Source organism: Salarias fasciatus, chromosome 13 (assembly GCF_902148845.1).
Source record: "Salarias fasciatus chromosome 13, fSalaFa1.1, whole genome shotgun sequence".
Lineage (NCBI taxonomy): Eukaryota > Metazoa > Chordata > Actinopteri > Blenniiformes > Blenniidae > Salarias > Salarias fasciatus.
The window spans coordinates 2,549,730-2,573,729 of record NC_043757.1 but is presented as its reverse complement, the minus strand read 5'-3'; the positions used below and the strand labels follow the sequence as shown (position 1 = coordinate 2,573,729).

At 50.1% G+C, this 24,000-nt stretch overlaps 1 protein-coding gene across 5 annotated transcripts in view; it reads left to right on the top strand.

Annotated features, from left to right (window-relative positions):
* Positions 1-24,000, top strand: part of sptbn1 (spectrin, beta, non-erythrocytic 1) — a 60,482-nt gene that overhangs the window by 6,943 nt on the left and 29,539 nt on the right. For 2 of the 5 annotated variants that reach the window (XM_030106239.1, XM_030106238.1), the window contains exon 1: positions 17,917-18,052. Coding sequence is in view for 2 of the 5 variants with exons in the window: in XM_030106242.1 (XP_029962102.1) it covers positions 9,072-9,219 (148 nt within the window). In the remaining 3 variants the exon portion in view is untranslated. Of the gene's footprint in view, positions 1-8,911; positions 9,220-17,916; positions 18,053-24,000 lie in introns of those variants that run through there. The other 3 variants (XM_030106242.1, XM_030106243.1, XM_030106241.1) reach the window with 3 other exon arrangements.

Sequence of the window (24,000 nt, the reverse complement as noted above, 5' to 3'; positions counted from 1 at the left end):
TCCTCTGGTCTGAAGGTGCTCTGGGGTGGGGTGGGGTGGGGTGGGGTGGGGGGGGGGGGGTTCTGGTTGCTGAGGGCTTTCAGGCCAGAAACTGGGACGGTGTTTAGCAGAAGGTGTGTGCACGGATGTCTGAATGGACGTGGTTCTACCCCAGCTGTCGTAGAGGGGAGGAGTCCTGGGTGCCGAGAACTTGGTCTCTTTGGCACCAATTCAGTGTTTTGAAGTCCTGGTAGAGGACTTCCTGAGGGCCTGGTGGAGGACATCTTATGGGCCGTCCTGGATGTCTTCTGGTCGGGGGAACACTAGATCCGGGTTACAGTCCTCTATCTGCCAGTGGCTAAAGGGGGACAGGGCCTGATCCACATCCAGTCCAAGATGGCCTCCTTTAGACTGCAGGAAGCACAGAGACTGTTGTTCAGACCCGGTTCAGACCGGAAGGGTCCAGCTGGTCCTCCAGGCTGAAGCAGACCTAAGTGGACTGGCCCCGTTCTACAGATCCACGCTGCCGGCATGCCGGACTCCAAAGACCCAGCGAGTTCCAGGAACCTCTGCTCTTCAATGACCTCCTCAGATCTCCTCCTCAGATCTCCACAGATCACCCCCTTCTTAAAAAGTCTGACAATAAAGAGTGTTGAGCAGGACTTTGTCTGAAATCGTCTCTGGAAGAAGCAGAATCGTCGACGTAGAGGGAAAATTCCAACGTTGAACTTTAAACGTGAAAATGAGGATTGAATGGTGACGGAAGGGAAGATATCAGCGGTGATGAAGGGATTTACATCAACGTAGAACGGTGGAGTGAAGATGAATTCACCCTGCGGTGCTCCTCTTCCTCCTCTTCCTCCTGCTCCTCTGATGGGCTGAGAGCTCCTCTTGACCCGGCCTGTTTATCTGGAGAGCTTCGAGGAGTCTGATCCTGGTTTCTTTCCTTCCTCCTCGCATTCCTTTGCTGACATGTCTCACATTTCTCTGTGTCGTCATCTTCCTCCTCCTCCTCCTCCTCCTCCTCCTCCTCCTCTCGGTGCTGGATGCTGAGCTTTCGGCCTCTCTGGGTCTCTGCTCAGCGTCAGGTCACACATTGCTCGGCGCTCCTGATAAGAAAAGGAGGTTAGATGCTCCCGGTGGAGCTACCATCAGGGCCACAGCTCTCTCTCCTCTCCCTCCTCTCCCTCCTCTTCCTCCTCTTCCTCTCCAACAAAATGTCCGTCTGTTGCCGTGTGAGTCCGTTCGTTTGCGCTGCCGCCCACAGCCGCCCACTCGCTGATCTGCATGGCTGCTGCCGTCCTGCTGGGATGGTATTTATTGCTCTGCTTCTGTTACTACGCCGCTCCGTTCCACTTATTTTTGCATGGCAGAGACGCTCGGCGTGGCCGAGTCCTCCGCCGGCCGGCCGGGACATCTGGACCGGGAGGCCCAGAGACCATCCTGGATCTGCCGTTTCAAGTGAAAACGCTTCGTTTTCCAAAAGTTTCACGTTTACACGGCAGCGTTTGGTCGTGTCAGCCGACACTCTGCTGCGATCGCTGCTGCCTCTGATCTGAGGGTTCAGTCTGAAGTCTGGTCTGGATTCTTCTGTTGCGGTTCAGCTAAAGTTCAGGTTTTCCAGTAAATGTTCTGCTCTCTGAGTGAAGGTCAGGCTGTTCACTTCCCAGCAGTGAGACAGAGGAGGCTCCGTTCTGAAGTCCCGCGGCCTTTAGATGAGAGCTGCAACTTGATTAAAGTGTTGGAGAGAGCAGAGCCGTTGTTGTCACAATCAGGCCGTCTGTCTGCTGCCACACTGAGTCCATTCACACGTCAGGCCGGGGCCCATTGTGCCGCTCACCGCCGCAGAAATCACATTTAGCCTGCAGCCGTGTGGCTGCTGCGGCCGGCTGGAGCTTCTGACATTTGTAAATCCATCTCTCTCACACACACACACACACACACACACACACCACGGTCTGGCTCCTGTCTTTGAATTGTGTCGAGAACAAGGGAATATATTTTACCCAGAATGCATTTAGAGGCTGTAGTCATGAACCGGTGCTTGCAGTTTGTAGCGTGGGGTCGGTACCGGCCGTGCAGCAGCCGACCGGTCCGATCTGCTTTTACTCAGCGGTTAGTTATTGAAGGGGTGAGCGGGGGCTGAGGCTCCGCCCCCTCCGCCCCGTCCCTCGGTGGAGTCAGTGTTCAGGGTGAAACTGCACCATATCTTCCTGCTATCAGTCCACTGTTTGGTCTGTGTGAGGTGCGTTTGGTTTCCGCGCCCTCGCCTCGTCGGACCAGGAGTGACCTGGAGTGACCTGGAGTGACCTTTAGCCCTCGCTGCTGCAGCCACTTCCAGAGACAATTAAACAGTAATTAAACCAGCGGAAATGTCAGTTCGCACAGAGTCTGGAGCGGGAGACATTTTCACCGTCCGTCATTTTCATTACCGACTTCACGTCAATAAGAATTACATTTCTTGGACAAAAAAAACCTTCTGAATGTGATCACATCCAGAAAACCTTTTCACTCTGAATGACCGACACTGCCAGCGGTCCTCGAACGCCTCGAGCCGAGATGGGTTCAGCGATGGAGGAATTGGTTCTGCGGCTCGGATTCCTGCGGTGCCTGAATTCAGCGCGACCTCTGATCTGACGGGAACGGCGTTGAACCGCGGCGAGACCCGGTGAAGACGAGCGGCATAATGCGAGGAAGAGGAAGAGGAAGAGGAGGATCTGAGCAGAGGGGGGACGGTTTGAAGTCGGTAAATCCTGGAGGACTCTGACGGCCGGTCGGATCAAAGCTCAGCTGCTTCCTGAAGGTTCCTGCTGAGACCTGAGCAAACGCAGCGGGTCTGGGTGGGCCGGGGTGTGTGTGAACTGCTCAGTGTGTGTGAAGATATTAAATGTAAAACAAAGCTATCGATGTCTGGAGTGCCGTCTGGAAGCGTCGGGGTCGGGCCTGTGGGCGGAGTTTGATGTTCACTCTTGAACTGATTTTGAGTTTCTTGAGATGTGGTGAAGTGGCCCAATCAGAGCCGCCGTGGTCCGAGTGTTTTAATCTTTGGAGGTGGTTCAAGGCGACTCACAGCCTATTCATCTCGTTTACCTCTGGAGTAAAAATGAGGCTTTAGCTCCGCCCACAGCGGCTCTGATTGGCTGAGGTGAGTGTGATTATAGTGAGAACTACAAACATGGAGGACGGATCCAGAGGCTCTCAGGGTCTCCCGTGGCTCCTCCGTTTTCAGTGAAATAATAATGCTGGGTGGGGGAGGGGCTGGGGGAGGGGGGGGGGGGGGGGGGGGGAGGGGGGGGGGGAGGGGAGGGGGAGGGGGAGGGGCCGAGGGGTGGAGGGGGCTCGCATCAATAAAACAGAAGCTCACATTTACTCACTCAGCCAAGATGTTTTGTTCACAGCTGAGATTCAAGGAAAACCTTTTCATCTGCTCGTTTGTTCACTGATTGATTTATTTTTTCATTCTGAAGCTGGACGATCATGTGATCAAGCTTTATTGATCACTGTAAACTTCTGGTCGATCATCATAACGGGATCAGATTTGTGGTAAAGCCGGTCCAGTTTTCAGCAGCATCATTTTCCCTTCGACCAGCAGGACGGTGAATAAAAACACTTCAATAAGGACTTCATGAAAAATAAAGCGACTGATGGAGTTCAGCACAGGAAAGAAGCATTTTTCAAAATAAAACTCAATGGAGACTAGTGGAAATTTAAATGCACACTTTCAAAATAACTCTTTTATTCTCTCTTTGGAGCCTGGAACCACATGATCCTGTATTTATACAGAAAACCAGTGAGGACTTGAAACGACTTCACTCTTATTTTATATTTCCTACATTCATTGTACTGCTGAGTTAAAATGGTTCTTTTATTTCTCTATACTTATTTAATCTGCTTTATTTAATATATGTTTATTCAATATTATTCTTATCTCTGTTTCCAGTTCAGATGCTTTAAAAAAGGAAAATAAAATATCTTTTTTTGCCATTTCACCCTAATTCATTCATTATTTTTTAAAGTTTTTATTTATTTTAAATAATTAAAATAACAGAAATATGACATGAAGAATGAAGTTAAAAACCTGAGAAAAACACTGGCAGTGTATTTAACGATTTCATGCATCGGTTTGCACATTCATTCATTAATATAGTATTCATTATATAAAAATACAACATAGAAACGTTCCATCCAAATGTTTAGTCTTATAAAGATCGTCTGTATAATTTCAGGTCAGATGAGTGAAGTCGTCCAGGTTCACTTCATCATTGAAAAACTATTTCTCATTTTACTTTCATGAATTCAACTTTAGCTTCTTTAAGGTTTTCACGTGAAAAACAAACTTCTCATGTTTGTTCACATCAGAACGTTCTGAGCCTGAAGCCTGAGCTTTATGAGAAGTGTTCCCAGAGAGGGAAGTTCTCCCGGCAGACAGAACCGTCCTGCTGATGAGCTCAACAGTCGGAGAAAGTCGATGAATAATAACAGCGAAGGATTCAGATCGATACAATTTAACAAGGAGAGCAAAACCACACCATCATCTGCATACAAGGAGAACCTTTCTTCATGGTCCTGGGTGGACCGTGATGGAGGCTGGTCAGGAGGAGCGGAGCGGCTCTCTGGTTCTCCTGTGTGTGATGAGAACACAGTCCTCAGGTTGCTGTCCAGAGGACACCTCGTCCAGCCGGTAGACCTCAGTGAGTGTGTGAACACTGAGAACCGGACGTGTTGAGGTGGATTCACTGAAGCTGAGCAGGAGCCTCCGTGCTGCGTTCACTGTCCTCTTGCGTGTCGGAAATCTATATTTCATAACTTCTCCATGAATTAGTCATGTATTCATGTTTGTGTGTGTGTGTGTGTGTGTGTGTGTGTGTGTGTGTGTGTGTGTGCACAACACACATATATACTCATGCTCCCAAATATGCATCCATTAATTATCGATGAGCGTCCTGAGTGATTTGTGTGTGTAGTATCCTTTGTTCAAACTGGAAATGGACTCATCACACTGCTGCTGGTTCAACACCCCCACCCCTACACACACACACACACACACACACACACACACCTCAGTGGCTCGCTGTGTGTGTGTGTGTGTGTGTGTGTGTGTGTGTGAGACGGACTGTCAGTGAAAGCAGTTGGTTGTGTTTTCAAAATACAAAACAAAAACCATTCGCAACTAGTGGCCGAGCACAGAATTTCAGGGCTGCTTACTCTTCTCTCTCTCTCTCTCTCTCTCTCTCTCTCTCTCTCTCTCTCTCTCGCTCTCTCTCTCTCACCAGTTGTGATCTCATCCTCTGACTGCTGACACATTCCTTTACTTTCAGTCTTTTATCCTCTCCTTTGTGTGTGTGTGTGTGTGTGTGTGTGTGTGTGTGTGTGTGAGAGAGAGAGAGAGAGAGAGAGCGTTATCCTCCATATTTTCATCTTTTGTCACCTCTAGTTTCTGAAACAAAGACTTTGAAAAGCTGTCCATCTATCTGCTTTGTCCTGATTGGTGGATGATTGAAAAGGGGCGGGGCTAAAGTCACATGTCCTCATAGTGTTTTAGGTGTTTTAATGATGAACTTTTTGGCTCATTTACAAGTAAAAAATCTATCATTTTAGTGTTTTCAGAAAAATGTAGCCTCTACATGGTAACGTATTGAAGAAGATGTTCGTTTCTATGGAAACCACGTAGTTTTCATGTTGGGCCACTCGTGGGTGTTGATTATAATGAAGCCGCACACACACACACACATCCTGCAGAAAAAAACACACTGAACATTAGCAATGGGAAAATACTGACGCTCGTCAGGACCGGCAGAGTATAGACCAGGACCAGGTCCAGGACATTATGGACCGGGACCAGGACCAAGACATTATGGACCGGGACCAGGACATTGTGGACCGGGACCAGGACCAGGACATTGTGGACCGGGACCAGGACATTGTGGACCGGGACCAGGACCAGGACATTGTGGACCGGGACCAGGACCAGGACATTGTGTACCGGGACCAGGACCAGGACATTATGGACCGGGACCAGGACCAGGACATTATGGACCAGGACCAGGACATTATGGACCAGGACCAGGACATTATGGACCAGGACCAGGACATTATGGACTAGGTCGTCCACACGCTGATGGAGCCTGAGTGTTTCCAGAAAGTCTCGTTTTCACCTGTTTCCATGACGACGGAGATGGAGTGTTGTTGAAAAGTTCCACGTTGGGAGCTGTTGTCGTGTAAACAGACAACCATCAGACCTCCTGCACCTCCTCCGCCTCCCGCAGCTCCTCCAGCTCCTGCGCCTCCCGCAGCCTGCTGCCGGCCTACATCTCAGTGTCCTACATATGACTGCAGAGGACCGCGTGATGGTCCACTTCCTGCTCCTCGTCCCAGATTCACACCACACCTGTGTGTGTGTGTGCGTGTGTGTGTGTGTGTGCTCTGCAGCAGAGAGCCCGGTGACCTTCAGAGTTTTAAATGGGGCTCCAGGCTGCATCAGGTGGTCCAGACTCAGACTCTGGATTTCTGGAGGTGCGGTGAACAGATGCAGCCACGCTTGTTAACAGAGCAGAGTGTCGGTGTGTTTGACCACCGCAGCTACGACACGGACAATGACATCCACAGCAGGCACACATGGTCAGCTGAGTAAAACCAACCCGTCCCAGGACGGTCTGAATCCCGGCTCACGTTCCCCGTTACTGGGAGAACCGGCGCCTGGCCGCCACTGCACCGCTCATCTCCACCGCCCGGCTCTGAACAGTGTGATTCGTGGGTTCCTGCTGCCACTGTTGGGCTTCACAGTTTGGACCTGAGTTCAGGATCGAACCAGACGCCGGACGCTGGGGTCGATTCCGCCTGACGAAACCAGAATGTTGCTCAGCGTTGATGAAGTCATCACACTTCCTGCAGTGGAAGCCTGTCGATATCCAGGATGTTTAAGTTTTACATTCTGTGTGTGTGTGTGTGTGTGTGTGTGTGTGTGTGTGTGTGTGTGTGTGTGTGTGTGTGTGTGTGTGTGTGTGTGTGTGTGTGTGTGTGTGTGTGTGTGTGTGTGGGTTGTGGTGGCGTTCAGGCGTCTCGTCCTGCGTGGGAGTTTTCAGCGCTGTTGGAGATTTCAGTCCGTCTTTGGTTGCCATGGCGATGATTGACAGCTGAATTGTGAAAAATGTCAGAGGGAGAAAAATCCGGAAAGAAGCAGAGAGAGAGAGAGAACTTTATTCTCCTCCTCCTCCTCCTCCTCTTCCTCCTCCTCCTCTTCCTCAGGTCATCACTTGAAGTCTGAGTCGTAGTGCAGAAACTCTGGTTGTTTAGGTTCTGGACCTGGACCTGGTCTCTGGTCTCTGGGTTCTGGTCTCTGGTCTCTGGTCTCTGGGTTCTGGTCTCTGGTCTCTGGTCTCTGGGTTCTGGGTTCTGGGTTCTGGTCTCTGGTCTCTGGTCTCTGGTCTCTGGGTTCTGGGTTCTGGGTTCTGGTCTCTGGTCTCTGGGTTCTGGTCTCTGGGTTCTGGTCTCTGGTCTCTGGTCTCTGGTCTCTGGTCTCTGGTCTCTGGGTTCTGGGTTCTGGGTTCTGGTCCATGTTCTACAGTCAACAGTATTTTCAAGAGGTTTCATGAGTCGGTTGTGGTTTGATTCTGCACACATTCATGTACATGTCACAGATGATGTGTGTGTCTGTGTCTGGCTTCAGCCTGAGTGTACATTGTGTTAGTTTCACTCTCCACACACACACACACACACACACACACTCTCTCTCTCTCTCTCTCTCTCTCTCTCTCTCTCTCTCTCTCTCTCTCTCTCTCTCTCTCTCAGGGTCCCGGTGGAAACATATTTTTAGCGTAGCAACACAAGCAGCTTCAGTCTGACTGGTTGTTCAGCTGCAAGTGGGTGGACACACACACACACACACACACACACACACACACACACACCTCTTAGTCTGTAGATCCTCCTTCAGTGATGAGAAAAAAAAATCTGATTGGTGGATTCAGGCCTCAGGGGGCGGGGCCTGTGAGGAGAAGTGAAGCCGCAGCCAATCAGAGAGCAGATCAGGACACCAGGCAGCAGGAAGTTTCATTGGACCTCCTCATGTACTGTTGACATGTTCAAATCCATTCATGTGAGGAGGTACAGAGGTGTAGTAGGTCGCACTGCATCATGGGTTTAAGTCCAAACACACACACACACACACACACACACCCTTAGCCAGGTTTTTTTTCCTCTTGAATGATGCTAAATTGCAGCAGGTGTGTGAACCCTGTGCTGACGGGGCAGTGAACGCCTCGCGGTGCGTTCAGGGGTGCAGTAGGTGCAGAGGGTGCTGACCTGGCAGTCAGCCCTCGCGGTGCATTCATGGTGGCAGGAGAAGCGTGCAGACGTTGCTGTGCTGTGGTGTTGAGTCATGCTGCTGACTGCTGATCCGACCCGACCGGCGGCGGCGGCGGCGGCGGCAGCGCTGAGTCGCGCTGCGGATTCACTGCTCGGTTCGTCAGAGTGACAGTGAACGCACCGCCAGCTCCTCAGTCATCTTTCCTCAGTCTGGTTGTCAGGGTGAGCTGATCAGGCCTGACCTCTGTGGTTTATGTGGGCAGTCAGGTTGATGGAGGCGCTCCTGAACGCCTCACAGCTCTGATGTGGGGCGTTTGAGTGATGCTGTAGTAACGAGTCCTGGCCAGAAGGGGGCGGTGTGCCCTCACTTTACAGAGAGGGAGAGAGCCCGCAGCCAATCACAGCACACACACACACACACACACACACACACACACACACACACACACACACACACACACACACACACTGCATTCAGGTCGAGGTCTCTCTACCAGTACAGAAGATCAGGTCCATACAAAACCCCTGATACACTGATACACACATACAGATGTGTCTGACGGTGTGTGTGCTTCAGTGTGTGTGTGTGTGTGTGTCCTTTCTGACCCTCCTCTCCTTGTCTCCGCAGGACTTGGTGACGTAGCATCAACCCGCCGGCCTGCGTGTGTCCGAGTGTGTGTAAGTGTGTGTGAGCGTGAGTGAGTGTGTGTGTGTGTGTGGGCGGTCCCGTCTCTGACAGCAGCAGGAGGAAGGACTCGCCTTGTGGGCGGAGTCACGGCGAGCTCGCGATGACGTCAGTAGCGGCGGAGCTCGACCACATGGAGATCCAGCAGCAGTACAACGAGGGCGTCAACAACCGCTGGGACGCCGACGACTGGGACAACGAGAACAGCTCCGCCCGGCTCTTCGAACGGTCCCGCATCAAGGCCCTCGCAGGTAGGACCCCCGGGCGGAGGGCGGAGGGCGGAGGGTCACCCCAGGGTGGGAGACATCAGAGGTGTGAGGATGAAGACTGTGGTCTAGTGATGGAGGTGGAGGGCTGATGATGGAAATCTGACGATGGAGGCCTCACAGTGGAGGTCTGACTATGGAGGTGGTGATCTGATGATGGAGGTGGGGGTGTGGGGTTGCAGATGGAGTCCTGATGAGGTGTGATGGTGGAGGTCTGACAGAAGAGGTCTGCTGATGGAGTTATGACTGTGGGGTCTGCTGATGGAGGTGACGCTCAGTTGCACCTGCAGCCTCCATCCAGCAGGAGGCCTCGCAGGTAAATCCACCTGCAGTCCTCATGCTGACATGTTTTAAAGTCACTTCACTCCTTTTCAGGGAAAAGTAATCTGATTACTCCTCAGAGTTACAGTTACTGAGGAGTCCCTGCGCTCCAGGCAGTGTCCCCCGGGAGCGTTAAGCTCTCAGGTTCTCCGATGGCGCCGTCCTACGAGAACTACTCCCAGCTCCCCTCAAACCCTGAACAACGCTGAACCACGTGGTGTGTGTGTGTGTGTGTGTGTGTGTGTGATGTGCAGTGTGATGGGACATGTTGTGTAATTGTTGTGGAGATGTTGTGGTTGTCAAGGCAACACAGATTTCCCACAGTGGGACAATAAGCTCATCTAGTACCGTATAGTGCTGCTGTCTCTCTCAGCGCACTGTTAGCTTTAGCGTTAGCCACAGCTGGTAACCCATGGCAATGGTGTTGGGCCAATCGACTTGTGTGTGTGTGTGTGTGTGTGTGTGTGTGTGTGTAGTTGCGTGTCTGTCACTGTAACTGGATCTCTGTAGAGTCTCACTTCACTAAATAATTCACATCACGGTTAAATATGCAAGACAGAAAAGTGTTTGTGTGTGTGTGTGTGTGTGTGTGTGTGTGTGTGTGTGTGTGTGTGTTTGAGTGTGAGAGTGTGTGAGTGATGTTAATAAGGTGACGTTAAAGCGTCTCCACTTTTTACAAAAATATTTGATTAACTGTTTACAACCTGTAATATGATCCAGAGTAATACCCCTGATGACCAGTGGGGGCAGTGTTTAATACCCTTGATGGCCTGTGGAGGCAGTGTGGAGCAGAGTAACTGGTGTCCAGAGGGGAACAGTGTGTGAGTTATTGTCCTCGGCTGAACATGAAGCCTCCTCAGCAGAAAAGTTTAAAAGTTCATTCAACAATTTATCCTCCAGATTAACTGAGCATCGAACACATGAACAGGTTTATGTGCGTCAAGAGAGCCTTCCGTGTCGTAGATCAGCCGAGTGCGAGCTGCAGTCTGGAGCTCCGGAGGCTCCGTCAGGGGTGGAGGAGCTCCGGAGGCTCTGGAGTTTGAGTTCTCCAGGCGGAGAACATGATGGTGCAGACAGTTATCAGACTGATGAATCTGAATGGAGCAGAAAGAAGAAGAAACAGTCTGGGAGAAGATCAGAAACAGGAACATCTCTGCTCTGTAAAAGACACTCTGCTCATGTCAGGAAAAGGAAACCAGATCCATGTTAGAAATGAATGAATGAATGAATGAATGAATGAATGTGTTCTGTTTGGGAACTCTGTTTTTTGAGGGATCTGAACACTCCTGGTCACTGAGTCAGTCTGCAGGAGCATCTGCTCCACTAACTTCAGGCCGCAGAGCATCTTCCTCTCTGCTGACTGAATTTATTCAAACGTGGAACTCGTTTTCCTGAGTGTGTGGACTGTGTGATGAACGTCCGACATGGCGGCTGCTGTCAGCAGCAGGTGGCGCTGTGGAGCACGTCTGGTTCCTGCTCTGTTGAGACATTTTGGTTAAATGTGACTCAAGTTGTTAAAAAAAAAACGATTGTGAATTCTCTGCAGAGACGGCTGTAAACTGGGACTGCGGTGTGTGTGTGTGTGCGTGTGTGCGTGTGTGTGTGTGTGTGTGTGTGTGTGTGTGTGTGTCAGTGTGAAGTTGCAGCCAAGTGTGTTACGCCTCCATATGATATCCTGGGAAACACAAAACCGCGGTCACCATGGAAACATGGACAGATCTACTTACAGTGAAGGCAGAGACAGAAGGTGTGTGTGTGTGTGTGTGTGTGTGTGTGTGTGTGTGTGTGTGTGTGCAGCTGATCACAGATCGTCTTCTCTTCTCCTCTCATGCCGTCTGAACTCTGACGTGTTTCACTTGCTCCACTTTCAGAGGTTTTTTTCTTTTTTTCTTCATTTTAAAATGAGAGGAAGTGTGATTAACGGCGCCGTGATTCTCACCGTTACTCTGGAGCAAACGGCCCCGAAGCTAATGAGTGACTGCAGATGAGAAGTAACTAGTTACTTGTTGAAGTAGCTCTGGTAACTCAGTGGCTGCCAGACGTTTTGACTGATCTTTCTAGACCGACAGAGTGTAGAGTTCTGAGACTATGTAAAACCTGAAACTCCCGAATGAAAGAGCAGGAACTCTTCTTACATCAGTGTGTTTCTGTCTTTTTCCCATTCTTTAGCAATCAGCCACAGAACAGAGGGAGGTTTCACCAAAAACACCAGTTTGACCAAAACACTGAGAAAAGCAGCGTTTCAAGTCAAACAGTGACTCTGAACGCCTCAAACGTCTGAACACTGGTTTGAGAAAAACAACACCGAGAAAGAGATTTTCACAGCAAAATAATGATTTAGTTACTTTAGTTAGTTACCAGCTCATTGAGGAGTAGTTACACTTCAGCAACAATGGCAGAGTGAATATGTGAAAGTAATCAGCCTGACTCGCCTTCCAGCAGAGCCTCTTCACTCACTGAGTCAAAGATGCTGCAAATCCAAATCGTCTTTAAAACTGAGTTTTGTTGTTGTTTCTTTTTAAAGACAGGAAGCAGCCGGTGACGTCCTGCAGGGGCGATTCGGCGAGAACCGCCGAGATGAAAATAGATTTATTTTCTCCCAAAGTGAGGATTGAAAGTGACAAAGCCTCATTCAGGCACTGGGTAATTAGAAACAGTCCGGGTTTCCCCACGCACGCACACACACACACACACACACACACACACACACACACACACACACACACACAGACACACACAGAGTTTGTCACGTCCTGTTGGAGAACCAGATGGAGGAATTCTGGGAATGTTGCTGCGTCTGGTTCTTCAATAATGTGATTTCTGGCGTGTTCGGGGTTAAGGAAAGTGAAAGTCGGAGCCTCAGTGACTCAGTGTTGACTCGGTTCTGGTCTCTTCCTCTCCAGCGCCTCATAAACAGTGTTTATCAGCTGTGGAACCGAGCCGTCCACTCCCCGGCCCCCCTCCGCCCTCCTCTCTGTAAAAGTTGAATTAAGATCACGTCACGGTGCGGCTTCTCGCCGTACGCCGACTCGACCTCGCTGGAATGTCTTTGTGTCGTCGGGAAGGTGGAGGCGGCGCGTTGCTGTGAAATTCACCACTGAGGCGACGCAAGCTTGAACCCAGAACACCAGCACCCTTTATGGATTCAGGTTCCCCGCTGCAGGATTACTGCCTGGCTCAATCCAGGTCTGATCCAGACTGCAGGAACCCTGATCCAGACCTCAGGAACCCTGATCCAGACTGCAGGAACCCTGATCCAGACTGCAGGAACCTTGATCCAGACCTCAGGAACCCTGATCCAGACTGCAGGAACCCTGATCCAGACCTCAGGAACCCTGATCCAGACTGCAGGAACCTTGATCCAGACCTCAGGAACCCTGATCCAGACCTCAGGAACCCTGATCCAGACTGCAGGAACCTTGATCCAGACCTCAGGAACCCTGATCCAGACCTCAGGAACCCTGATCCAGACTGCAGGAACCCTGATCCAGACCTCAGGAACCCTGATCCAGACCTCAGGAACCCTGATCCAGACTGCAGGAACCTTGATCCAGACCTCAGGAACCCTGATCCAGACCTCAGGAACCCTGATCCAGACTGCAGGAACCTTGATCCAGACCTCAGGAACCCTGATCCAGACCTCAGGAACCCTGATCCAGACTGCAGGAACCCTGATCCAGACCTCAGGAACCCTGATCCAGACCTCAGGAACCCTGATCCAGACTGCAGGAACCTTGATCCAGACCTCAGGAACCCTGATCCAGACCTCAGGAACCCTGATCCAGACTGCAGGAACCTTGATCCAGACCTCAGGAACCCTGATCCAGACCTCAGGAACTCCGTCTATTATACTAAAGACTAAGTTTCACTTAAAAGCTGTAAATTACACTAAATAAACGCTGTAATTTTTACCCCCAACTAGCTGTAAATCAGACGGCATTAAGCTGTAATTTCTGCTTTAATTTATATTTGAGAAGATCTCATGAAGGAATTTCAGTACTAATTTCTTCTTTTGGATTATTTTATGAATGTTTATGCTTTATATGTTAAGTGTTGAGTTATATTATTTTATTATTTATGCACTTTAAGGATCACACTTCCCGTTTCATTGTTCTGATAAAATGACATTAAAGGCATTAAGATTGTGACTCTGAGCTGGAATTTATACGAAACAAAAGCTGTAAATTACATTTAAGAACGGCTGCATGTTTTTCTCTGAAAAAAATGACCCTTTCCACCAAGAAGAGCTGTGATTTGAGGATAAAACTAGATGTGATTTTACTGAAGAGAAGCTGTGAAGCATAAATCCTGTATGGAGGCTGGAATTCAAACCGTCTTCATTCTGGGACGGTTTGTTTGTGTCCCGGTATTAAAGCTGCCGTTGTGTTGAGTGTTCCAGCTCGTCCGTCCCTCCCGGTGTTTCTCACTTCTCGGGGTTTGCCGGATGTTCCGCTCCCATAGAGCGGCGTGTCGTCTGCGTGTTGATGGAACGCCGAGCTTCCTCGTGTTTCTAGAAGCATCGCGGTGACTTCCTGCTGCAGATGGAAAAAAAAAAAAAAAGTGACCTCAGCTCTGTGGTTTCGTCCCTGAGGCGTCCTCTGTGCGCGATCCGCCGGCTGGCTCCGCCCACGCCGCCGCATGAATGGAGCGTTTGGTTCGGCGGCGGGGGCCGCCCCGGGGCGCCGAGCACGAGGAAGCCAGATGACGGCGTGATGCCGGGGCCGACGGCTCGCTCTGCTCTCCCAACAGACGTGTTTGGTCCATCTGTGGCCCGTTTACTGTGACCTGACCTTTGACCTCTGCCCCGTGGGCGGCCGCCTCACTTGTTTTTACTGCAGACGGACTTTCATCCCCTCAGACTGAACTTTTTCTCCGTGTTTCGGACCTTCTTTGTGTTTCAGCTCAGTTATTAGTGATTTGACTTAAAGCAGCTTGTTGGAGTTCAAAGTTTAAAGATGAACTAAAATTGATCCAGCAGCCATTTTTAGAAAAGATGATCATTTTTAATCTGCTCTGCTGTCAGTCTGCTAAACCTTCTCTTATATTATCATTATTTAAAAAATTTTGAAGACTTTTTAAAAAGAATTTTCTTGACACTCTTATGATTTTCAGTGTCAGTCGTCTAATGATGGTTTTTTTTTGGTTTTTAGACTGTTGGTAAAACAAAATGAGACATTTTAGGATAAACTTGGACCAAAACACAGATTAATTCATCAAGAAAATAATCCAGATGGAGGCCTGGTCTTCAGACATGATGAAACCTGTTTTCAGCCAAAATTCTGAAATTCTTGATCCAGCATCGGTGATTACTAGTGGAGTTCCCCAGGGTTCAATTCTAGGGCCTTTATATTGCAAGTTAATTTACATTAGACTTAATCATTTAGTCACCGGGAAATGTTTGGTTATTTTAGTAACTGATAGTTTTTTCTTCATGTTTCTCAAATTAATTTTGCGTGTTCTGACCTAAAATATTAAATCCAACATGAGAAGCAGTAAGTCCTGGAGGAGTTCCTCAGGGTTCAGCTCTGGGTCCTTCTTCATTTATCCATTTTTTTTTTTTCAAATCAAAAAAATTGAGTCAGCTGTTTTATTGAGAAAGTTTTTAACGCTTCTAAAGAGATGAAGAGATTTTTCTTATTTTTTGACATAAGACAGAAATAATGTTAATTCCAGGTTATAAATGCAGCAGTGAAATAACTCTGTTTTGCTCCTGAAGAGATGAAGAAGAGACGTTCCGACAGGAGCAGAAAAAACAAACAAACCAAACATCACAACACCTGATGCTCGTCAAATATCACATTTTATGTTTGGAATGTACTGAGTTTTACTATCATTTATAAGTATTGATCCGTTTATCGTAGAAGTTTATTTAGCAGGTTTAGCATCTTCAGCATGTTTAGCAAGTTCAGTTCTCGTTTAGTGGGTTTAACTCATTTAGCAGGTTTAGCATGTTTAGTGAGTATAGCAGGTTTAGCTGGTTTCGCTTCTTCAGCATGTTAAGTCATTTCAGCAGGTTCAGTTGGCTTAGCACGTTTAGTGGGTTTAGTGGGATTTGTATCTTTAACATGTTCAAAAGGTAAATTGCTGGGAGTAGAAATGTATTTACGGTATTATAGTAGGAGATTAACTTTAGTAGGTTAGCTTTAGCAGATTGGCTTTAGAAGATTAAATGTGGAAGATTAACTTCAGCAGATTAGCTTTAATGGATTAAATTCAGCAGGTTAGCTTCAGTAGATTAAATTCAGCAGGTTAGCTTCAGTAGATTAACTTTAACAGGTTAGCTTCAGTAGATTAACTTCAGCAGGTTTACTTCAGTAGATTAACTTTAACAGGTTAGCTTCAGCAGATTAACTTTAACAGGTTAGCTTCAGTAGATTAACTTTAACAGGTTAGCTTCAGCAGATTAACTTTAACAGGTAGATTAACTTTAACAGGTTAGCTTCAGTAGAAGGCTTTGAAGGCTTTTAAAGACAGCTGGGATTGATCTGGTGGTGCTAACACAATAATTCTGGTTTTGAAATATACAGACTTTATCTTTTGAGAACATTTTAATTCTTGTGTGTCACATTAGTTGAGATGTTTTGTGTGTGTGTGTGTGTGTGTGTGTGTGTGTGTGTGTGTGATGCTTCCTGAGACGCTCCCCGCTCTAATATTAGAGATGTTCTTCCTGTCCGAGCGCTCCACTTCCTGTTTGATCCCAACGCCGTTTCCTGTTTGATCCTGCTGTCTGTCAGCTCTCACGAAAAATGCTAGACAATCTGTTGAACTTCCTGTGTGACTGCGAGGGGTCAGAGGTCACCACACAATACGAGGAACAAACACTGATGAGAGCCTGAAGGAGTGAAGCCAGAGAAAAGTTCTTCAGTCACTCTGTGATCGGTTCAATCAGTCGAGCATGAAATCATTTTCTGAAAAAGCTCCATCAGGACGAGTTTTTCACTCCTTTGAAACAGATCCTGGTCCTGGTCTCAGTCCCAGATCCTGGTCCTGGTCTCAGTCTCAGATCCTGGTCCTGCTCCTGGTCCTGGTCTCAGTCCCAGATCCTGGTCCTGGTCCCACATGTTTCTGATGTCTCTCAGCTTGAACACTCCTGATTGTTTTGGTTTTCACTCAACTGAGAAAGATTGAACATATAAAACATACCGGACATGGACCCCCAGGTCTGGGACCAGGGACAGGACCAGGGACAGGACAAGGACTAGGACTGGGGCCAGTCATGGGACTGGAACCAGGGTCAGGCATAGGTTTATGACTGGAGCCAGGGAAGTGACTGGAGCCAGGTCTAGGACCAAAGCCAGGTCTGGGACCGGAACCAGGCATAGGACTGGGGCCAGGTAGGACCAGGATCAGGGTGGGACACCCCTGCTTTAGGTTACATATAATAAATCCCATCACAATTTCAGGAACATGTAAATTATTTTAAGTCTTTAAAACAATTTTGCTGAGTTACTTTAAATATTGAACATTATTTTAGTTGAAAACTTATTTTTCACAAAGGTTTTATGTGAACACAGCCTCCTCTCTCTCTCTCTCTCTCAACCCCCTCGCTCGTCCTCCTCTGACCACGCCCCTTATGCTAATGACCTTGACATCATCGGTCAGTCTGAGGCAGCTGATTGGCCGCTGGGAGGAGTATTTACTCAGGGTGTGGGCCCCTCCCCCCTCCTCCACTCTCACCGCTCTGTGTGTGGCTCTGTGTGTGTGTGTGTGTGTGTGTGTGTGTGTGTGTGTGTGTGTGTGTGTGTGTGTTGGAGGTGTATTCAGTGTCTGAGCTGCAGCTCTCAGACGACACAACAAACCCACGCTCTGCAGCTCTGCTCTGGAGACGCTGACAGACGGATTCAAAGGCAGGACCACAGACACATGGACGGAGGGGTACCTGGCCGGAGCGGTAGCTGGACGGAGGGGTAGCTGGACGGAGAGGTAGCTGGACGGAGGGGTAGCTGGACGGAGGGGTAGCTGGACGGAGGGGTAGCTGGACGGATGAATCGGTGGTCGGATGAATGATGGGGCAGCCGCGGAGTGTTTGCTGAGCCAGCTCTTGCTGAGGAGAACAGAGGAGGGAGCTGCTGCTCCTGGGATGTTTCCAGCCGGACGTCAGCAGCCTGTAGACCGTCCAGACGTTTGAGGAGAGACTGAAGGAGGTGCTGTTCTCTCCTTCCCTGTGCTGCTCCTCCTCCTCCTCCTCCTCCTCCTCCTCCTCCTCCTCCTCCTCCTCCTCCTCCCGGACTCCCTTCATGTTTCTGTGGACTCGTCTCGGCTGAGAGTCTCATCATGGAGCTTCAGAGCGCCGCCTCCGGCCTCCCCGGCCCCCTGTCCCCCGGGCCCCTCTCCCCGGCCTCGGACTACCCCGGCCCCTCGCACGCCTCCGGCCCCGGCGGCCGGTCCCCGAGCCCCAGTTTGAGCCCCGTCAGAGGCCCCAGCCCCGGACCCGGCTTCTCGGGTCAGGCTGCCTTCAACTACAACCAGCTGGAGGGACGATTCAAACAGCTGCAAGGTAAGAACAGAGGAGCAGGGGGAGGAAGAGGAGGAAGAGGAGCTCTCTGTTTTCCAGGTTCAGGGAGAAGAAGCAGGATATGTCTTGTCAGTTCTCACCTCTCAGAAAAGTTTGAAAAGCTGAAAGTTTCTCCTCCAGTTTAGGTTATTTTCACCGTGTTGAGCTGTGAAGAGTTAAAACTGAAGTCGGAGCTTCAGACTCTTCACGAGCCGCTTCCTGTCAGGAGACGGTTTCTTCTCCTCTGAAGGGTCACGGTTTGACCAAACATCTGTTCTTCGTGTCGCCTGCATCCTGCCTCCGTCTCTCCCAGCTAGCCTGTCACGGCCTCGCAGTGCCACCCCCCACCACCGGGCGGTGCAGTGAGTCTGGAGAGGAAGCGCCTGGAAATACCCTGAAATACTGGAAATACCCTGAAAAACCACAAATACCCTGAAGCTCTTAGTGACTGAAGACCGGCTGACTCTGATCGTCAGCCTCACTGCTGCCCCTGCTGGACGGAAGGATTTACTTCCTGGTTGATAGCGTAGAAGATATCAAGAACCTCCAACGTTCCACTGATGTTCTCCAGATAGCTGGAGGAGAACAGAGCAGGTGACTTTGTTTTAGCTGCGATGCTAATCTCTTTAGCTAATACTCCTTCAGGCTTATTGCTCGCTCATTAAGCTACAATGCTAACGCATTTAGCTACGAGGCTAACTCGACATCTGTAGGTGGTGTTTATCTTCGAGACTGACCCACCCGAAGCTCGACCTCCGTCCGCCGGATGTCAACAAAGACCACGAACACGTCGAGAATAAAGATGGAAACTGGATTTTTTTTAGAAATGACTGAGGTCTGTTTCACTGGGTTAAAGGTTATCAGATGATCCTCAGAGGTGTGTGAGTGTGTGTCGCTGATAATGTCACCAACGGGAGTGTTTCACCGCCAGGTGTGTTCGGACGGTCGTGGTGCGTTCACTGACCTCCTTGCAGCAGGGCGTTGGCACGCTGACAAACATTCCATTAGTCATGTTCTTTATTTCCCACTTCATAACCAGGGAGGAGACGGTTATTTATTAATGGACAATAATTAACACACTCACTCTAAAAGGCTCAGCGCACACACACACACACACACACACACACACACACGCGCGCGCGCGCGCAAACACACATACACACTGGAGTTTTCCTTCAGGCAAACAAAGCTTTTAGTTACCGCCGAGCTGGAAAACAAATCGATTAGTGTGGAGATAAAGTGAACTTTATGTCTTAAATGAAACGTGCTTTGTTCGGCGTGTGTGTGTGAAAGTGAAGTGAGTTTAAACGACGCTGAAATGGCCCGTAAACGTGTTTACGCCGCTCATAAATGAATGTGAGAGTACATGTGACGTGGAGAGGCTGAGGTCCTGCTGTCGGGTCACAGTGCAAAAAGGTTTTCAGTTTCTCAGTAAACTTAACGAATGACCTGCAGCTCGCCTGAATGTTTCAGGTTCAAATCATGTTTCAACTGAATATTTGTGGAATAAATGAAATATGTGAGAAGCTGAGGCGCCATTGCAGACGGCTGATGTTTAGTAACTTGAAATGAAGTCACTAAACTTTGTAATATTCTTTTTTATGATCGTCTCAGTTCAGAATCACAACAACGGTTCTGAGAGAAACTGAAAAACTATTCCAAGTCACTGATTCCATCTCCATGGAAACGACGAAATGCAAGTTTTCTGAAACGCTGGACGATGGAAGAGCAATGTTTTCCTCCTGAGAGTCATGACTCCAGGTCCAGACTCTCCTGGTCCTGCTTTTCCAGATGTATTGAGAGTACTGAATGTTGCTGCGTCTTTCTGTACTCTGGTCTCCCCGTCCTCGTCTGTCCCACCGTCCCGAGATCCGGCCGCCGTTACGAGATCGCTGCCGGTGTTTCTCTGCGTGATTCTGGTTTTCGGTGTGTTTGTTTTGGGCCGGCTGCAGTTGTTTCTCACAGGTTGGAATCCTCCTGCGACTGTTGGTGTGAGCGTGAGAGCGGTGCGAATTCATCCGTGAAGACGAGGTCTTCGGCGTGTTCCGTCAGACGCCGCCGCTGCCAGCCCGTCCTCACTGAGGCCTGGTGGTTTCAGGATCCAGCGGATGCTTCGTAGGCAGAGGAAAAGGGGAAAGCAGGCGGCCGTGTTCTGCTCCAGTGAGCATCGTGAATGTTGGTGGGGAACTCCTGACCCGTGTTCTTGGTGACGGTACTTTGGCTTCATTGCGTCCAGCGTCAAACCACCATCCGATCCTTCGTTCCTGAAGCCGGCTCGGTTTTCCCTCAGATCATCAGCAGCATCCTTTATAATTCTCTGCCAGTTGATGCGATTGAAGACTTTGCTGCTGTTGATGGCAACATGATCCCCGGCGGTTGGGTTGTTTCCGTCCCTGAGGTCTCCCTTCTTGGGTTGGGTTAGGACAGCGATGCGACCGTCTTTCCAGGCCTTTCTTCTGCCCATTTATTGTTAATCAGCAGGTGTGGCGCGGCGGCGGAGGTGTCGGTGTCCGCCCACAGCGCCTCTGCTTCATGGCCTCCACTCAGCGCTGCTCAGCTGATGTCCGGCCTGCCGCTGGCACTGGGGTCTCCGTCTCCTGGACAGGTGGTGGACTGTCGACTGCAGTTCTTCCATGGTGAAACGGAGTCCTCCCTGTTTGTCTTTCTAAGCTTTCCTGTCGGTCCCGTCCAGGTCTTTGAGGTTATTGTTCCCTGCCGCTTCCTCTGCTTCGTGTGCCGAAGCGTCAACATAATTCTGCTTGTCATGTTTAGCAGTTTTCCTCACTTCCTTGTTTACTGCTTCATTCTTTTTGTGGGCTGTTTCCTTTCTTCTCTCGGGATTTGCTTTTTGTTTAAACTGTCATTTTTTTTTTACTCCTCTGAGAGTTGATGGTTGGTTTTCTTTCTTCCCTCCTCCAGATGTTTTCTGTTCCAGTGCTTGGAGCCTGGTCTGTAGGGCGGTTTGGTGCAGTTCCATGATTCCTGTTTTCTGGAGGTTTGCAGCCAGTAGATGACCGTCTGACTCAGCGTCTGCCCCCCCGCTTCTCTACAGACCACCTGAGCTTCCTGTTCCCTTTGAATGGATTTCTGGGGGAATTCAGATCCTCCAGGCGGCTGCAAGCCTCTCCCCATTTTCACTCATGCTGCCACCTCCTGACTCTCCGATAACCAGGAGCTCTGGGACACACCATGAGCCCTCAGACTCTCGCCATGTGGTTTTTGGCTTTTTGATGGTCTGTTTAGTTGGTGCGCTTGAAGAGTCGTCATCTTCCAGGTGTTCAGGTTTTCTTCCTCTTCATCAGTGTTTCTGGAATAGTTTCTGATCTCTGTCACAGGTGATCCAGTTGAGTTTCAACATTTGTTATTTTAAGGAAGAAATGATGCGCCAACTGAGATCTTCCAAAACTGAACTGAGCATCTCTGCTGTTTGTAGTAAACCTTCACCGGAGTGATGAAGCGGTTGGACCAGGTTTAGGTCCTAACCCTTGAACTCCAACCCGCTAACATTAACCCTCTAACACTAAACCTCTCACCCCTCTAACCCGAACCCTCTATCCCTAACTCACTCGTCCCTCGAACCCTAACATCTAACCTCAACCCTAACCCTCTCACCTCTAACCCCCTTAGCCCTAACCCTCTAACCCTCACCCTGTATTTTATCTGAACTCTCTCTGCTCAGCCTCAGATCCAGTGTTGCAGACTGATGTCAGGTCAGTTGATGTATTTTTAAAAAGTTTGTGCTTTAATTCTACTGTCACTCACGTTTTTAATACTCTTTTTTCCAATAATGTAGAAAAAAACTGTTTTGTATTAAAGCTGTAATTTGTTTTGTAGAAAAACAAAAGTGTTGCAGTGGAAAACATTTTTCAATCAGTCGCAGCATGAAGCTCATGAAGCACAGAGACTCTCAGATGTTCATTTATATTCCCAAGGTGAAACTCCAGCGTCGAATTACAGCAGGCCAAGTTTAGCTGACGGCTGATGGAGCTGCTGTGAAGGCTGGTGGAGGTGGTGTTCAGGCTGGTGGAGGTGGTGCTCAGGCTGATGGAGGTGGTGTTCAGGCTGGTGGAGGTGGTGTTCAGGCTGATGGAGGTGGTGCTCAGGCTGATGGAGGTGGTGTTCAGGCTGGTGGAGGTGGTGCTCAGGCTGATGGAGGTGGTGCTCAGGCTGATGGAGGTGGTGTTCAGGCTGGTGGAGGTGGTGCTCAGGCTGATGGAGGTGGTGCTCAGGCTGATGGAGGTGGTGTTCAGGCTGGTGGAGGTGGTGCTCAGGCTGATGGAGGTGGTGTTCAGGCTGGTGGAGATGGTGCTCAGGCTGATGGAGGTGGTGTTCAGGCTGGTGGAGGTGGTGTTCAGGCTGATGGAGGTGGTGCTCAGGCTGATGGAGGTGGTGCTCAGGCTGGTGGAGGTGGTGCTCAGGCTGGTGGAGGTGGTGCTCAGGCTGATGGAGGTGGTGTTCAGGCTGGTGGAGGTGGTGTTCAGGCTGATGGAGGTGGTGCTCAGGCTGATGGAGGTGGTGTTCAGGCTGGTGGAGGTGGTGTTCAGGCTGATGGAGGTGGTGTTCAGGCTGGTGGAGGTGGTGCTCAGGCTGGTGGAGGTGGTGTTCAGGCTCATGGAGGTGGTGTTCAGGCTGGTGGAGGTGGTGTTCAGGCTGATGGAGGTGGTGCTCAGGCTGATGGAGGTGGTGCTCAGGCTGATGGAGGTGGTGTTCAGGCTGGTGGAGGTGGTGCTCAGGCTGATGGAGGTGGTGCTCAGGCTGATGGAGGTGGTGTTCAGGCTGGTGGAGGTGGTGCTCAGGCTGATGGAGGTGGTGCTCAGGCTGATGGAGGTGGTGTTCAGGCTGGTGGAGGTGGTGCTCAGGCTGATGGAGGTGGTGTTCAGGCTGGTGGAGATGGTGCTCAGGCTGATGGAGGTGGTGTTCAGGCTGGTGGAGGTGGTGTTCAGGCTGATGGAGGTGGTGCTCAGGCTGATGGAGGTGGTGCTCAGGCTGGTGGAGGTGGTGCTCAGGCTGGTGGAGGTGGTGCTCAGGCTGATGGAGGTGGTGTTCAGGCTGGTGGAGGTGGTGTTCAGGCTGATGGAGGTGGTGCTCAGGCTGATGGAGGTGGTGTTCAGGCTGGTGGAGGTGGTGTTCAGGCTGATGGAGGTGGTGTTCAGGCTGGTGGAGGTGGTGTTCAGGCTGATGGAGGTGGTGTTCAGGCTGGTGGAGGTGGTGCTCAGGCTGGTGGAGGTGGTGTTCAGGCTGGTGGAGGTGGTGCTCAGGCTGGTGGAGGTGGTGCTCAGGCTGGTGGAGGTGGTGTTCAGGCTCATGGAGGTGGTGTTCAGGCTGGTGGAGGTGGTGCTCAGGCTGGTGGAGGTGGTGTTCAGGCTCATGGAGGTGGTGTTCAGGCTGGTGGAGGTGGTGCTCAGGCTGGTGGAGGTGGTGCTCAGGCTGGTGGAGGTGGTGTTCAGGCTCATGGAGGTGGTGTTCAGGCTCATGGAGGTGGTGTTCAGGCTGGTGGAACTGCTCTGTCGTCTGAAAACAGCCCGGTGACTCGCTTCCAGCTGCGGCTTCCTCGTCACTTCATCACATGTCACATCGAAACAGACAGACCAGGCTACAACAGCATTAGCATCAGCATTAGCATTAGCGTTTGTATCAACATCCGCATCAGCATTAGCATCAATATCACCATTAGCATTAGCATCAGCATGATGTGAGTTGAGTGTGGGAACAATGCGGCCGGACTACTCAGTCAGACTACATTACCCACAGTGCAATAGTTTCGGGCTGGACAGATGAGTAGATTTTGGATCAATGGAAACAGGAATAGATGAAAAACCGGTGAGGGGTGGAGGGGCTGATGGGAGGTGGAGGGGCTGATGGGAGGGGGGAGGTGTCTGATGCGAGGTGGAGGAGGTGGAGGGGCTGATGGGAGGTGGAGGGGCTGATGGGAGGTGGAGGGTAAGTGCTGA